A 16,319-nucleotide genomic window follows, 5' to 3' on the forward strand; every position below is an offset into this window, starting at 1 on the left:
CCTTAGTCATCAGAGAAATGCAAATCAAAACAACTCTGAGATTCCATCTTACATATAAGATGGAATAAGATCCAAAACACTGATGACAACTTATGCTGGAGAGGTTGTGGGGTAAAGGGAACACTCCTGCATTGCTGGTGGGAGTGCAAGCTGGTACAGCCCCTTTGGATGTCAGTGTGGTGATTTATCAGAAAATTAGGAAAACCTGTGGTTTTTTAATTTTACCACCATTATGCATAAAATTCACAGGTATAGTTAGATTGAATAACTTCTCATTGGGTTATGTTGCTGTACAACTACCACACGCGTTTGTGGCGTTCAGGGAAGAGAGTGGTTTAGTGAGTGTTCTTCATTCACAGACTAGGCCTTTGTTTGCCTGCTCTCTCTTTACTCAGTTGTTCTCGTTCTCAACCTCATTATCCCTGCTTCCTCCCTCTTGCTCTCCCCCTCACTCTCCCTTTACATGAAAATATGTTTCTCCTTTTCCTTAGAGACACTTTTTTTTTTCTTCTTGAGGTCTCAGCATCACAAACTCAAACAGCAATGTACACAAATGAAAACCAGCGGCTCCTTGTGAGTGTTCCTGACTTCACCCCCTTTCTCCTAAGATACGGCTTTCATGTTAAAATGAAAAACATCCCAAACAGTGACCGAGGAGAGGGCCAACACTGCAGTTATTGTGTTCCCGTGATGAAAGTGTTCAGGGACGGAGAGAACACAGACCTCTGATTCTTATCAGCTGTGTCTTTACAGCACAAATAGCAACAAGATGTATGCGGTTGTGGCTGGATGTCTGTGCTCCTCCGAGGGCAATTAATCTGTCATCTTCACTCAGTTTCTACCCAGGGTTTTATACTATCAATACACCTAAGTGGACTTAATATTAAAACTTGGTGTGGCTTTGATCAGGAATATTGAATTTGCTGTCCATAACGTCTACCAACAGACAAAGGCTCCTCTCCTGCTGAGACACAGTATACACTGAATCAGTGAGAAGAGAGAGTCCTCAGGCTCGCCCACTGCCTCTGCATCCTTAAGGAAGCTGATACCGATCAAAGGCAGATGCAGAATATGGCTAATGCCTTAAACTACTCCATTGCATTTGTATTAGTTTCTGTGATTTCTAACATTTAGATTTGGGATGGTTTTGTGCAGACAATGGGATTAGGGTCAGCGTAAAGGGCAGGGCGACCAGGTCCAAGGAGAGTGATGTACCTCAGTAGTAGAGTGCTTGCCTAGCATCTTCAAGGTCCCGGGTTTAAACCCTAATGCCATCGAAATAAAGACAGAAAATCTCATTTCTAGGTAGATGCACTGCCATGGACTTGGTCCATGTTTCTTTCAGTGTTATCAGACTAGGACACACGGTGTTGCCCCCCTGGTGTGGCTTAAGTTAACTGTTGACACAACTGTGTGTCACATTCTGACTAGGGCTGATAAGGATGTGGCCTGAAAATCTTACTTAAGGGAGGGGAACAAGACCCACATTTTTTGTGGCAACATGAATCTGCATTTACTCACTTAAGATGAATTGAAAACTTACATCATTCCTTGAGTTTAATAAGATGACATATTTCTCCTGAAATTTGGCTTCTCTGCCTTCATTTGGACTTCTACAACTTCTGGTTTGCATTATTGGAGGCCAACAGAAGAACAAATGAAAGCATTTTATTTACCTGTTACAGAGAATTTTGTCCTTTTCTGAAGATTTAATGGATTTTGGTCTTCCATGAAATATTAACAAGTGATTTATGTCATTGAACCAAATTAATTATTTTTGTTCTATTGTTAGATTTATTTCATACTTTAAAATCCAAGATTATTTAGTAATGAAAAATTACCAAACTCAAAAAAACAATAGTTTGGGCTGCTTATCAAATTATGACATTTTAAATCAGTATTGGAACTACATATTATTATGAGTCTTTTGAGGTCATATAATTCTAACCGATATACAGCCAATCATTTTGAATGGGTTAACTGTATGTCTCGTTAAAAATATCTGTGTAAATACAAAGCACAGAGGACAATGAGCCCTTTCAACCTATCTCTGAAAAAAAAAAACTGCCCTTAAGGAATCATCTTCAAATGAACAGTAGGGAAATTGCAGAGGCAAAGAATCTAAAAACCAAAGTAATTCTCTGTAAAAAGTAGAGAAACACTTTCTGGTTGTAAAATAACATCAAGGGGAGGGGAGAGTGATTCTTGTATGTATTTTGATGTCATCTTTACTTGCGATGATTTTCTAGTTTTAAGTAGTTATAAATCTCAAAATTTTATTTGAAGTTTTTGTTCATTCTCTGGAAACAGTATTCTGAGAGTCCTTGCTCATCTCACACTTGTTGGGTAATTGATCAAATTTAAAAAGCTCAAAAATAGAATATACAATTTGATCAGGTAAAATGGAGCAGCTCTTTATGTAATTGTGTTTTGCATAATCACCCAGCAAAACTGTAAAGAGTCATTGGGTTAAGCAAATACTAAATCAAGGTAACTCAGACCTAATTATAAGAACAAAGAAACAGTCATGCTTTAGTTTACTTCTCTATCACGGTGGTAAGACACTGAGAAAAAATGCAACTTGGAAGAAAGGCTTTATTTCACTTTACTGTACATAATACTTTATGGAGAAAAGCCAAGGAAGGAACTCCAAGCAGGAATCTGGAAGAGAGAACTGAATCAGACCATGGAGGAACACAACTTATGACACCCTCCATGGCTTGTTCCTTTTGCTTCTTCTCGCCTATAACTTATGACCACCTGTCCAAGGTGACACTGCTCACAGTGGTACGGGCCCTCTTATATAAATCATTAATCAAGAAAATGTCCCATAGATGCCCCCAGGCCAATTTTATGGAGGCAACTACTCAAGTGGATGTCCACCCCCAGATGACCCTCGTTTCTGTCAAGCTGACAAAACATAATTAATGCAAATATGTCACTATTGAATTATAACCATTCCTTTCTTGTTTATTGCCACAATTGTGTGTCAATTTCACAATAAAAAGCATATCATGACGTTAAAAGTCCACTATTTCTAAAATTCCAACACTAAAAGTTCAATGTCTTTAAAATATCTACTCTTAACTGTGATCTCCTATAAAATCTAAACTAAGTTACATCGTTTCTTACTGCAAGAAGGAAGAACCAGGGCATAAATTCAATCACAGTTAAGCAACACCAAAGTGAAGCAATTAGCTCCAAGTCTTGAAGTTCAGTGCCTAACATCCAGACTCGTTCACGCTCTTCTGACCTCCCAAGTGCACTGGCAGCTCTACCCCCTCTGCTCTGCCAGACGGAGTGCACACAGCTTGTCTCCTAGGCCCAGGCCAGCTCTGGACCTCACCTGCTGCTATTCTTGGTTGGCACCACACAGTTTTGGCACCTCCAGCTGTGTCAGGTCTCTACCACAACTGTGGCTGCACCTTCACCTGTGGCCTAAATGGGCCTCTTTTCAGGAATTCCAACCCTGTCACATGGTGCAAAGCCTCAGCTACTCCCCGAAACCCCTTCAATCCTAGAGTTTCTGCTAGAACTGAGGCTTTGCTTTCTCCAGTGGTAACTCCTGCCCTCCCACAGTGCCAACCCTCAGCAGCTCTCCATGACCCCATTAATACTACAATTTGGTTAACAGCTTGAGGTGCAGCTTTGGCTGTTTCTTGACCACAGCTTCTGTGTGCTGCCCCTAAGGAAATGCTACCCAGAAGACTTGGTCTCAATAATGCTGGTCTCTTCTGCATCACAGCTGCTCTTTAGCCCTAACCAGTCAGCATTGTTTGCCTCAGAAAAGCAAAGTTTCCATGTACACAGACTCTTAATCCAAAATATCACACAAAAGGCCTTGGTAGTATCTCTGTTTCTCTCCAAAACGTAACAGGTTAAACCTCCATTTCTGCACCTCTCTCTAAGTTTTTATTTTCCCAACTCCTAAATCATCTCATTCAACTCTGAGCACTAAAGTGGCCACCATCTCTAGCCCAAACTCTTTCCATGGTCCTTCCTCACCTCCACCTCCCCCTCCCCCCCAAACAAAATAATATGGACAGATTCATCACAGAAATACACTATGTTCTTGGTACCAATTTCTATATTAGTTTGTTTCTCTGTTGCTGTGATAAAATACTTAGGAAAACAACTTGAGGATGAAATAGTTAATTTGTGGTTGATCTTTATTAGCATGTACAAGAGTTGGACTTTAACTCCCTCGTGCTGAGAAGAGGTGGCTATAGCTAGACAGACAGATAGGATATTTATCCCCTATCATGCTGGTCTGTGTTGATCCAGTTGGCTAGCACTTGATGTGTACGGGACTTTATTATACTATTTTTCATATTGCCAAAGCTTTCCCCTAGTGACACACTTCCTCTGACATGGCCACCCCTGCTCCAGCCAGGCAATAGATGATGATGACACTATTTAATAAACGGGAAGTTGGGGTGAGCTGTGGGTTTGAAAAAAATCAGACAAAGACTTCCCTTCTGGATGGACAAAATGTGCGGATCACTGGCTGCCCCTGGCGCTTTCCCATAGCAGCAGAAGATAGTGCTGAGAAGAGAGACAGAACATATCTAACTCAGTCCCCAGACCACTGTCCACTGCCAAATCCTCTGCCATTTAGCACTTCCCATATTCTGACCTATTCAGAACTGTCTGCTCATCTTCATTTTCATCAACCAAAGTATTTCCACAACTCTGGGCTTGAGCAGTTTTGTTTTTCTTTTGCAACCTCAGTTTCTGTGTACAGTCTTTATAATTCTCCTGACTATTGAAGTCTTCAAGGACCAGTTTAAGGGTGTCAGCAATAAAAGAAGCTGTGGAAATTCTCCTCACTTGACTGCAATTTTGTTCTGCTAATTAGTTATTGTTGCTTTCTTTAGAATATCTGAACTCCTTGCCTCTTCTTAGAACTATCTCAGCAAATAGGCACTAGTAGTTAAGAAATATTGACTGAATATACATCAACCCATTTCTCCTTAAGTAAACAAATACACTTGACAATTGTATTTCTTTGGAATATCATCTTTCTGGCCTTACTGCTACAACTATATTTATTTTTATGTGTATGTTTATAGATATGTATACATATATACATAATACATACATACACACACATTGTGCATGTGATTTGTTTTATTCATTTGTTTTTTGTTATAAGATCCCACAACACTGCCTGGACTAGACTAGAAATCACTATGCAGCCTTCAGTCACCTGGAACTTGAGATATTTCTGCCTCAGTCTCCTGTGTTTGGAGATATTCCATATTTATTAGTGAAAGGACAAAAAGTTATTAAAAGTCATTTTAAGAAAATTAAACCAATATAATCTCATTTATGTAGCTGAACGGCTCCCTCACTTTTTCCTATATATTAGTTCATACTACTTTAAAATGTAGTTTTAAAGTAAATCCATCCTTATTTAACTGTCTTAGTATTTTAGACAATAAATATTTCTAATGTTGAGTGTGTGTGTGTGTGTGTGTGTGTGTGTGTGTGTGTGTAATAAATGCATGTGTGTATGCTTTTAGGATCCACCTGTTGCTTCTCTCTGACACTGGGGTCATAAACAAGCAGCCTTTTTATGTGGGGGCTGGGCATCCCAACTCAGGTCTTTATGTGTTCAGTGCAAGCGCTCTTATCTACTGAACAATCTCACCAACCCCCTTAAAGTTTTAGGGGACAACGGACTTCTTCGGCATTCTTGTGACACAATGTGGTTGGAATACCCACCACTCGGTTAAACAGCAGCTACCTAACCTAGAATGGAAACAGTGAACCAAGTGATTCTTGCCTAAGAGTTTCCTTTGAGACCTAGAAAATACGTGGTTTCTGTCAAGGTGGAGTCATTTAAAGATAGCTGCTATATGCCAATACCATATATGCTATGTGCTGCTTGCAATCAAATATTTCCTTATTAAGACAGTGTAAAGTTAATTTTAAAATTCAAATTATTCATTTCTCTCTCTTGCACAGCCAAAACAAAAATAAATAAATAAATAAATCTGGTCTGCATTTGTCAGACCTGTTGAATGAGACCTGGAAAGAATTTCCATTTAAAATGAAGTTTGGTCACTGAGATTGCAAAAGTGCTGTGTGGGGATGACGATACGAGAGAACCATCTGGATACAAGGGCTGTGTCTTTTAGCATCTGTCAGACCCTCTCGGTCTGAGAGCTAATAAACTGATGAATGTAGCTGAAACTTTTCTTTTTGTTTGTTGGTTGGCTGGTTGCTTTATCGGAACCCGACTTTCCCGTTCCTCCCATTGCTGTGTTGATCCGTGCCCACTTGATGCCAGTTGTGGGCTCACAGCCCTTTCACGTGTGTGATCTAGCCACACACCTTTTCTGGACTTACTCTGGCTATGTGTCAACATTTCATTAGCCATGGCAGGATACTTACACCCTTAGACAGAAGAAAGAAGGAAGGGAGGGAAAGAAGAAAGAAGAAAACAGCACCATCCTGTATCTGACATCCGGGAATGAATCGGTTCCAAACACCTGTGTGTCAAATAAAGCAGGCAAGCTATTCTAAAAAAGACACCAACATCCCCGACCAAAATCAGTTCTTCCTAGGGAACAAGGCCAACCTGTGTCCTTTCGTGTGCATGGTTCACACTCACTTCATTAGAGAGCTGAGTGAGAACGGCCAAGCATGTGCATAGCCCACGAGGAATGCTGCCCTAATCATTTCCAGGGGAAGTCACCGCTCAGCGTCCCCCTGAGGTCCGCTCTCCGCTGGGCCTGCTCCTCCACTCTTGTTAATCCACTTTTGAATATCTCATCTGCTCCCAGAGACAAATTCCCCGAGTCAGGGCTGCCAACCTCGTTACAGATTGGCACTTACCAGTACAGATTAGATCATGTTTTCAAAGACTGCCCCATTATATTGGTAGTTGAAAAAAATTTCAAGCCCTGCCAGGGACAATTTTCCCTTAATTTAGGAATTCCTATTTCTTCTAACAGCCAGCTGGAAATGAGTAAAATATTACAGCGCTCTCCTTAGTGTTTGGCCTCGAGAAAACACATTCTGTCCAAAATATATATCTTTGGCACTCTCTAGAAGTAAGGAATCTTGGGTAATCTCTATGCAGGCCAACTGTGAGAAATATTATTTTTAACACTTGAATACATGGAATGATTGTTTTTCTTATTTTCAAGAAATTTAAAAATAAATGAAACTTATGTTAGGTTTTTTAATCTAGCAAATTTTAAATAAAAACCCATTAGAGATAATTTTATTATCCGGTCTTATGCCTTTCTGGTAAAACCTTTCGGTAACGTTCTACAGTGTTCACGGTTAGAAGAATTTCTCATTCCCTGAGAACTGCTTGTGACATACACAGATTAATGCTTCTTAAGTTCAATGACAAATTATTGATCATATAATCTAAATCCATACATTGCTATATACTCAAATCCCCTTAGCTATGAACTTTCGGAGACAGAGAGAAAGACCCAAATTGGAGCACCGGACAGAAATCTCAAGGTCCAAATCAGGAGCAGAAGGAGGGGGAGCACGAGCAAGGAACTCAGGACCGTGAGGGGTACACCCACATTCTGAGACAATGGGGATGTTCTTTCGGGAATTCACCAAGGCCAGCTGGCCTGAGTCTGAAAAAGCATGGGATAAAACCGGACTTGCTGAACATAGCGGACAATGAGGACTACAGAGAACTCAAGAACAAGGGCAATGGGTTTTTGATCCTACTGCACGTGCTGGCTTTGGGGGGGCCTGGGCGGTTTGGATGCTCAACTTACTAAACCTGGATGGAGGTGGGCGGTCCTTGGACTTCCCACAGGTCAGGGAACCCTGATGGCTCTTCAAGCTGATGAGGGAGAGGGACTTAATCGGGGGAGGGGGAGGGAAATGGAAGGCGGTGGCGGGGAGGAGGCAGAAATCCTCAATAAATAAATAAATTAAAAAGAAAAAGAAAAAAAAATACTCAAATCCCTCCTCTGTTCCAAATAGTTAAGTAATCTAAGGATTGAGAATGAGAGATAACTAGCTTAGACCCCAAATATCACCTTTATAGCTATACTCAATGCAGAAGGATATATCCCCATGTCAAAAATAACATGTTGCTTCAAGTTGCAGCTGCATTAACAAATGTGAAATGTTTCTGTAACAATAGTTGGCTGATATAGTGTATTTCGTCACTATTTCAATGTATATTTTGAAAGTGCCATAATTAAGGTAAAATAGCATTTCCAGTTCTAAAAGTATTTCATTCTGACACCAGTATATATGTGTATTGTATATATTGAGCTCTTTGGTGCCAAGAATCAGACAGCTGCTCTGATACTCTTTAATTCAAGCACTTCCCCCCTTCTTCCTTATATTGTCCCTCCTAGAAGCATTAGAAATTTTTACAGTGTAAGCTTTCTAGGAGCCAGTCAGTTCTTATTACCTGTCATAAGAATGTCAGAAAGGATGTAAGCCATGGGAATATCCAGCTGTATTGTAAGTAACCTGAAGCAATCTACAAAAGCGTAGGCCACATTTATGTCTATCCTAGGACACATGTGGCCCACGTTTTGAACACACCAAGGTTTAAGATAAAAGTGATAAGGTTTGACAATGTACACTTTTAAATTTTTTAATAAGTTTTTGAAATTTCATGTATTATATTTTGATTACATCCTTCCCTTCCCCATCTGCTACTAGAAACTTCTCCGATGACTTTTGAGAGATGCGCTGAGTGTGAATGTAATGAAAGTCATTTGGAATCTGTTTATTACTTTGTCTCATCAACCATACAATAGTGAAGAAAACTGCACTAGATATGGATTCTGTCTGTGGGGAGAAGCTAAACATCAATCGGAAAATGGTTGGCTATTCTCATGATAGGTATGCTACTATTGTACCAGTAGGCATGGAAATTATTAAGGAGCCATGGAGAGTGGGAACTTCCAAAGATTAGAACTTAGAACACAGTAATACAAAGGGGAATGGGAATAGTGGGTTAAATGGGATTTGGCATAGGGCAGGGTAGAGAAGAGAATACAGGGAGTGATAAGTAACTCTATAGATCTTCTGTAGGTATGACAAACTACTACTGCAGAAATTTCCCAAAATATAAGCACAGAGATACATGAAAAGACTTTAAATAGTTACCCTATAATGAGACAATAATGTCCCAATAGGCATAACAAATAAAAAAAATTGATGGCAGGAACGAGTTAACTCAGAATCGTTGGTGACTATGAGTTCCCATCGACCCTCAGATATTATGAGCTCTTCCTGATGTTCTTGGTAGCCTCAAGAACTTTATGGTAGGACTCCATTGTTGGAGACACCACACACTTATCTACTAGAATATAAAGATATCAAGCTGGTAGTGACCTGAAAGCCTCATTCCTGCTTTCTAGTTCTCATAATGCTGGAAGGTGCTACACACGGTACCAGTCACACTCAGCTGTGCACCTTGCAAAATAAAATACCATACAGACCTGCCTGGCATGATAAACATCTTATTTTAAAGGATTATCAATTATTGTTGATAACAGGTTGATTGACCAATATTTCTTTCCGTGGTCCTTACTTAACAATCTAATCATTTTTATACTTCAAAGGAATTGAAAGTATTGAGCAAATTTCTTTTATGTTTAATTTTTGATATGGAGCTGAGGTGTAAATGTAATTGACTTGAGTATTAGAAATTTTCACTGTGTCTCAACAGAAGAAAATACTGATTCTCTTAGAAAAATCTAAAGTGACATTTTCTAAACATTGCTCAATTATGTCAAAGCATGGAGACTATTTTCTTGTGTAACCTGTCATGACGAATATTAGTTAAAATAAAGTCTGCATCACGATATTGGAGTTCCTTCTGTATGGAGAGAAGGGATTCCTAACATTGACTTTCTATGTGCCTTGTTAGCTCTGTCAACAAGGAAATGTCCAAAGGCATTTTTAGAAATTTTTTCCTCTTTACACTTACCTTCTTACATTTGCTCGAAAGATCACCACCGCAAAGCTAGGATAACATGATTGTGTTTCCTGTACAGAATGAGAATGAAGGATTGAATCATGAGCTGTTTTGTTGCAAGGGTCCTTCGGGGCAATATTAAAGATTGGGAAATGGATTTTCACAATACACAATTCAAGACTCTATGTTAGCAATAATCTAGCACTATTTCCTTGCCAATGTAATCTCAGTGGCAAGGGGGCTGGTATGGCTTGGATTTTTCTGTTATTTTTTTAATGAATTGGATTTGTTATTTTAACAATTTTGCTTTGTTAGAAGTCAAAGGAGTTGCCATGTTTCAAGTATATTTAAATTTTTTTCATGATATATGTGAAGATCAAGGTTAATTAGAAAGAAAAATGGGGATAAGAGAGATAAATTTTTAAATTGATTCACAGTGTGAAGAAACACCCCACCTTATGCTGCCATACTTCTACTGAACAATTTGACATATTGTAACTCATAAATGTATGAAAATACATAATATATGGCGAAAATAATCAGACAGGTATAAATGGAGGAATTCAGTGGAAAGAAGCAAATATTTGGAATCCACGGGCTTGTGTTCATGGCTGGCCTGTGTCTGGAGAGGAAGGCTTTCTTCGGGAGTCTTTCTCCATTTTCTCAGTTGAGCAGCAAAAGCCACTACCCCAAACTCCTCCATTCTCCTTCAGGGTCTTTGTTTTCTCCACAGAACCTGGTTACATCCGCAAACACAATATATTTGACTAGTTTCTTACTTACCTTAACTGGCCATAAAAATGCAAGCCCCTAAGGGTGAAATGGGCTTTTCTCTCCTGTGGACTCCTACATCTGAGTATCCAAAAGAGGACTTAGTACATTGTCACCTTTGAGTTTATATTTATTGAGTGAATTAATGAAATAGGCTTTATGGTTATAAATTTATTGGAGCTTTGAGGAAACAATTATGCATCTATTTAAACAGTATTAGACAACCAGGTACTAATGAACTCATTTGTGTTATTGTTTAATACATAATTTTGTTCATTACTTGCCTATACATAGGGTAACTGTATGTCCTCGTTTACTCCAGACTGTCTGACTGCATTTTTATAGTCTTAGAATAATTATAAGCATTGCTTTCTTCCATGGAGTCCTGATGGGCAACAAATTGTATGGTCACTGTATCCAAAGACAAACTGTGCCAATGATTGATCATTAAGGCAAAGGGATGTGACTCATGCTATAATAATAATAATTTTAACAAGAATATCATTTCTGTGTTTTGTAGTAAGATAGAAAGATGTTCTAGTTTGCTTTCTGTTTTTGTGATAAAATACTATGAATAAAAGCAACTGGAAGGAAAGGTTTTATCTAGTTTATAAGGCCTGATCATGGTCCATTATTGTGGGGAAGCCATGGCAAGAACTCAAGGTGAATCCAGAGGCAGGAACTGAAGCAGAGACCATGGAGAAACATAGGCAGGACAGACTGTGAGTCAAATGTTACGTGACTGGGTTAGTTTCCCGTTCCTTCCACTTGAAGTCTTAACTGGTCACAGGAGATGTTCTCTTCAGGATATGTATCCAATATTGCTAGGAGTCTTAGCTGGGCTCATCCTCATAGATTTCTGGAAAATTTCCTTGCACCAGGCTTCTACCTGACTTTGAAATGTTCCCCAATATTTCCAGTAGTCTCATTCAGTACTCTTTCCGCCCCCCCAACCCTCAATCTGATCGTTCATGTTCCCATTCCCCACTCAGCCTCAGTCCACTCATGAAATCTTTTCTATTTCCTCTTACTGGGAAGATCTGTATGTGCCCCCACGAGCCCTCCTTGTTATCTAGTCTCTTTATGTGCCAGGTCTTATGAATTGTAGCATAATTATCACTTATTCTATAGCTAATATCCACTAATGAGTGAGTATACACCATGTTTGTCTTTCTGGGTCTGGATTGCCTCACTTGAGATGAATTTTTTTTTAGTTCCATCCATTTGCTTTCAAATTTCCTGTTGCTCTTGTTTTTAACAGCTAAGTAATACTCCATTGTGTAAATGTAAACCTTTTCTTTATGCATTCCTTGGTTGGGAAACACCACATACAACCTTTAAACAACAGTGCTTTGACACAGGAGACAGCCTGGTGCTGTGTTGGCTAGTGTTGGGACTTTATGGTACAAGGCTTTCAGAAAGAGTAAATACCACTTTCTTTTTGTCTCAAAGGAAACCGTGTCTTTGTAATATACAATATTATTTTAAATATTAAACAACTGGCATAAAGTGGATGAAACCACCTGATTCCCCCTGCATTTAGTAATCCGTTTTTAATTCCATGCATTAGTCACTGTGTTTTGTTAATAAAGGGTTTGAAATACAATACCAGGTCAGCAGTATAAATATCTCATTTGCTTTATTTTCAGTATAGGATCCAGAACATAATGGTTAATCAATAAATGTTTTTTTAAAACTTCAATTGGTGGGGGCATTCAGAGACACTCAAGCAGAGAATAATTTTTAAGATGGTTTGACATAATTTTTGCCAGACTGTTTCAGTGTTCCTGGAGAATCATTAGTTAATAATACAAGTCTTTTCTTATCCAGCTTCAACTCCGGAAAACTGCTGAATAGCAGTAGCAATGATATTATATAGATGTTTTACTTCCATCATAGGTTAAAACTTAAACTATTGCTGAGATCAATGGCAATACCTTGCTTAACACAACGGAGAAATAATAAGTCCCAGATACATTAGTTGTCAGGGGCAATACTGAAATCAAAGTCTCTTAATTCCAGTGCCAAAATTATTTTGGCTTTTTCTTTTAATGCTTGTCTGTTTTTAATCACAGTGATGTCATTTGAGAAAATACCAATAGTTTAGTTTTGTCTTCTGTAAGGAGTAAAAAAGTGTAGAAGACTCCCTGGGATCCCAGCTGTCTCTCTTCAAATATTTGCTCACTCTTTTCTCATATGAACGATAAAACTTTTACCAAACTGTATTTTATAAAACAAAAAAATATTACTGCTAGACTTTTTTGTTTCATTATTGAAGTTTTCTAGTGGGAATAAAATTCTAGAAGCATTAAATACTTAATTTAATAAATTTTATTTTATTAGTTTCAATAGCAGACATATATACTGCTTACTTAAACAAATTACAGAATTTACATTATTCCTTGGGTACTCTATTGGTTTTCAAGTTGTGCTCAATCATTACAAAATTGATTTTCGTATGAACTGCAACTAAAGTTTTCTTTTTCTTATTCCAGTATTCCTGGAACTGAAATTAGCCAATATCAGCTAATTCTCTGTTGTCATCTTTAGGTATTTTGGTTTGGTTAGTAATTCTGGGGGAGAAAAGATGTGTTGCTTCCGTTCACTCACATCTTTTGTAGTCTTATGAGGTGGAAGGATTAGGACGGGTCAGTGAAATTTCCAGGCTTTTCGGGTGAAATGATTGAGGATGGCTGAGGTCCTCCTCTGTCTCATCAAACGGAACCTTTCCTCTCTAGAGGTGTTCTAACCCTTTCACTTTCTAAAAGATCCCAATTGCCCTGAAACTCTACAGAAATATTAGGAATATAGATCAGAATTCCTTTCCATGTATTCTTACCCTATAGATGCTTTAGTTATTTTTTGCCTCTTTAAACAGCATCTTTCCTGGAAGTCGCAGAGGAAGCAGAGTTTGTGGCAGGCCTGTGTCACAAACAGGAGGACTTGGTTTGAGCTCTAGTGCCCACCATCCATAATCCCAGTGCTGGGTAGTACAGACAGAAGGCTCACTGGGGCTACCCAGCCAGTCAGTATAGCCTACTCAACAAACTCCAGCCAATGAGAGATCTCCCCTCAAAGGAAGTAGATGGTGTTTTTGAGGATGATATCTGAGGTCCTCCTCTGGCTTAAACACACATGCACATAAGAAAATAAATAACAGATAATCAAAAACATGCGTATATTTTATAAAAACCTCTGTACACCATTTTTAGTGACACTACATATGTGCCTCTATGCTTTAAATCATCACTATTACACAAATTGAACACAGATAATTGGGACAATATGAAAACCTAAATTTTATTTAAACTCATTTCTTTACTTATATCTGACTTCTTCCATTTTCTTTAATTTATTTGAGGTCCACCTCCCCATTCCCTCCCTTTCAATTCTTCCCCTGTCCTACCTCACTGTTACCTCCTAAATTCATGGTTTACTTTTTTAAACCCACTGAATTCACTTAGTGCTGCCAAGTGAGCATGAATGTATGACCTCTACATACATGGGTCATGAGTAACTCTTTACATAGAAAATGATATATTAAAGAGACAATCCTCGGATAAACACAATCATATTCCTCTTACACGTAATTTTCCGTATTTTAAGATAACTATATTTTCTCAATCATCTCAATGGATAGTGACTTGAAATTCAGACAGGGACAACATCAAAATAACTCATACACCCTTTCTTCCCCAGTGCTCCATCACCTGCGGCAAAGGGATGCAATCCCGTGTCATCCAGTGCATGCATAAGATCACAGGGAGACATGGAAATGAATGCTTTTCCTCAGAGAAACCTGCAGCCTACCGGCCGTGCCACCTTCAGCCCTGCAATGAGAAGATAAATGTAAACACAATAACATCACCAAGACTGGGTAAGCCCATCACAGAGTGGGTGGCTGCCAGAAACATGGAAATCCTTTTAGGTCTTTTATTTCCTTAAAGTTCAGCAGTTATTAAACTGTGCTATTTAACTTGGTTCTAAGTTGGGTCTATTTTAATACACTTAGTCCAAATGATCAGAGATGGGTTTTTGTTTTGTTTTCTGTTTTCATTTTGTTTATTTATTCACTTATTTTTTTTATTTCCTTTTACATTTGAATCACAGTTCTCCCTCCCACCCTTCCTCCCACCCTCCTCACCTCCCACTTTAGCCCACCCCTCATCCACTCCTCCCTTGGGAAGTTAGCAAAGGCTGGCACATTAAGTTGAGGCAGGACCAAGCCCTCGCCCCTGCATTAAGGCTGAGCATATGGCTCTATGACTCGGCAGGTAAAGGTACCTGCTGCTGAGCCTCACATCTGAATTAGAAATCCAGAGATGGGTTTTTAAACGTTTCATAAAAACTCCTTTCCTTCCGTGAAGTATTTAACTCAAAGCTAAGTCTAGGAAATACTGACGGCACATTACCTGACGTCAACTTTTTTTTTACAATTTTTTTAATTGATTTTTATTGAGCTCTACATTTTTCTCTGTTCCTCTCTCTGCTTCTTCCCTCCCCTTCAACCCTTTTCAAGGTCCTCATGCTCCCAATTTACTCAGGAGATCTTGTCTTTTTCTACTTCCCATGTAGATTAGATCTATGTGAGTCTCTATTAGGGTCCTCATTGTTGTCTAGGTTCTCTGGGTTGTGAGATGTAGGTTGGTTTTCTTTGCTTTATGTTTAAAAACCAACTATGAGTGAGTACATGTGATAATTGTCTTTCTGGATCTGGGTTACCTCACTCGAAATGAATGAGGTTTTCTAGCTCCATCCATTTTCCTGCAAATTTCAAGATGTTGTTATTTTTTCTGCTGTGTAGTACTCCATTGTGTAAATGTACCACATTTTCCTTATCCATTCTTTGGTTGAAGGGCATTTAGCTTGTTTCCAGGTTCTGGCTATGACAGACAATGCTGCTATGAACATAGTTGAGCACATATCCTTGTGGCACGGTTGAGCATCCTTTGGATATATGCCCAAAAGTGGTATTACTGAGGTCAAATTTTTTATGTTGCAGCAGAATTTAAGCTTCAGTCTAGTCTCACACTATCAACTATGATGATGTCTGTGGGAAGGGAAAGTTTGGAATAAACCTTAAATTTCTCCATGCCCAATGCCGTCCTTTTTATCTTGGATGCAATTTTTCTTTAAGATAGGCAGCATAAAAGCAGTTTCCTGTTAAAAAAAAAAAAACCAAGCATCTAAGTCTACACAACAAAATGTGAGGTGCTTTTCTTGTCTTTGAGGATAGAAGTATAAATTTACAAGCCCTGGCAATATTTTAACATATTTAAGATAATACTTTTTGTGTTTTTTTTTAAATTTATTTTTAAATTAACATAAAAAGTGACAGGTTTCTTGACCTTTTCATTCATACTTAGTTCTGGTTGACCTACCACCTACTTAACCATTTCTCTGCTGCCAGCACCCACTGCGCTCTTCATCCCCATGGCCACTGGTACCCACTGTACCCCCCATTCCCACGGTCACTGGCACCCACCATAACCTTTATCTCCATGACTACCAGTTCCACTGTACCCTTCATCCTCACAGCGTCTGGTACCCACTGTACCCTTCATCCCCATGACCACCAGTTCCCACTGTACCCTTCATCCCCATGACCACCAGTTCCTAC

The 16,319-nt window shown here is 38.9% G+C and overlaps 1 protein-coding gene across 1 annotated transcript in view; it reads left to right on the plus strand.

The window, feature by feature from the left end:
• Adamts19 (ADAM metallopeptidase with thrombospondin type 1 motif 19) overlaps positions 1 to 16,319 on the plus strand; it is a 177,927-nt gene that overhangs the window by 157,882 nt on the left and 3,726 nt on the right. Inside the window, exon 22 of the mRNA XM_005356385.3 lies at positions 14,399 to 14,576. Coding sequence (XP_005356442.1) covers positions 14,399 to 14,576 — 178 coding nt within the window. The remainder of the gene's footprint in view (positions 1 to 14,398; positions 14,577 to 16,319) is intronic.

This window comes from Microtus ochrogaster, chromosome 18 (assembly GCF_000317375.1).
Source record: "Microtus ochrogaster isolate Prairie Vole_2 chromosome 18, MicOch1.0, whole genome shotgun sequence".
NCBI lineage: Eukaryota > Metazoa > Chordata > Mammalia > Rodentia > Cricetidae > Microtus > Microtus ochrogaster.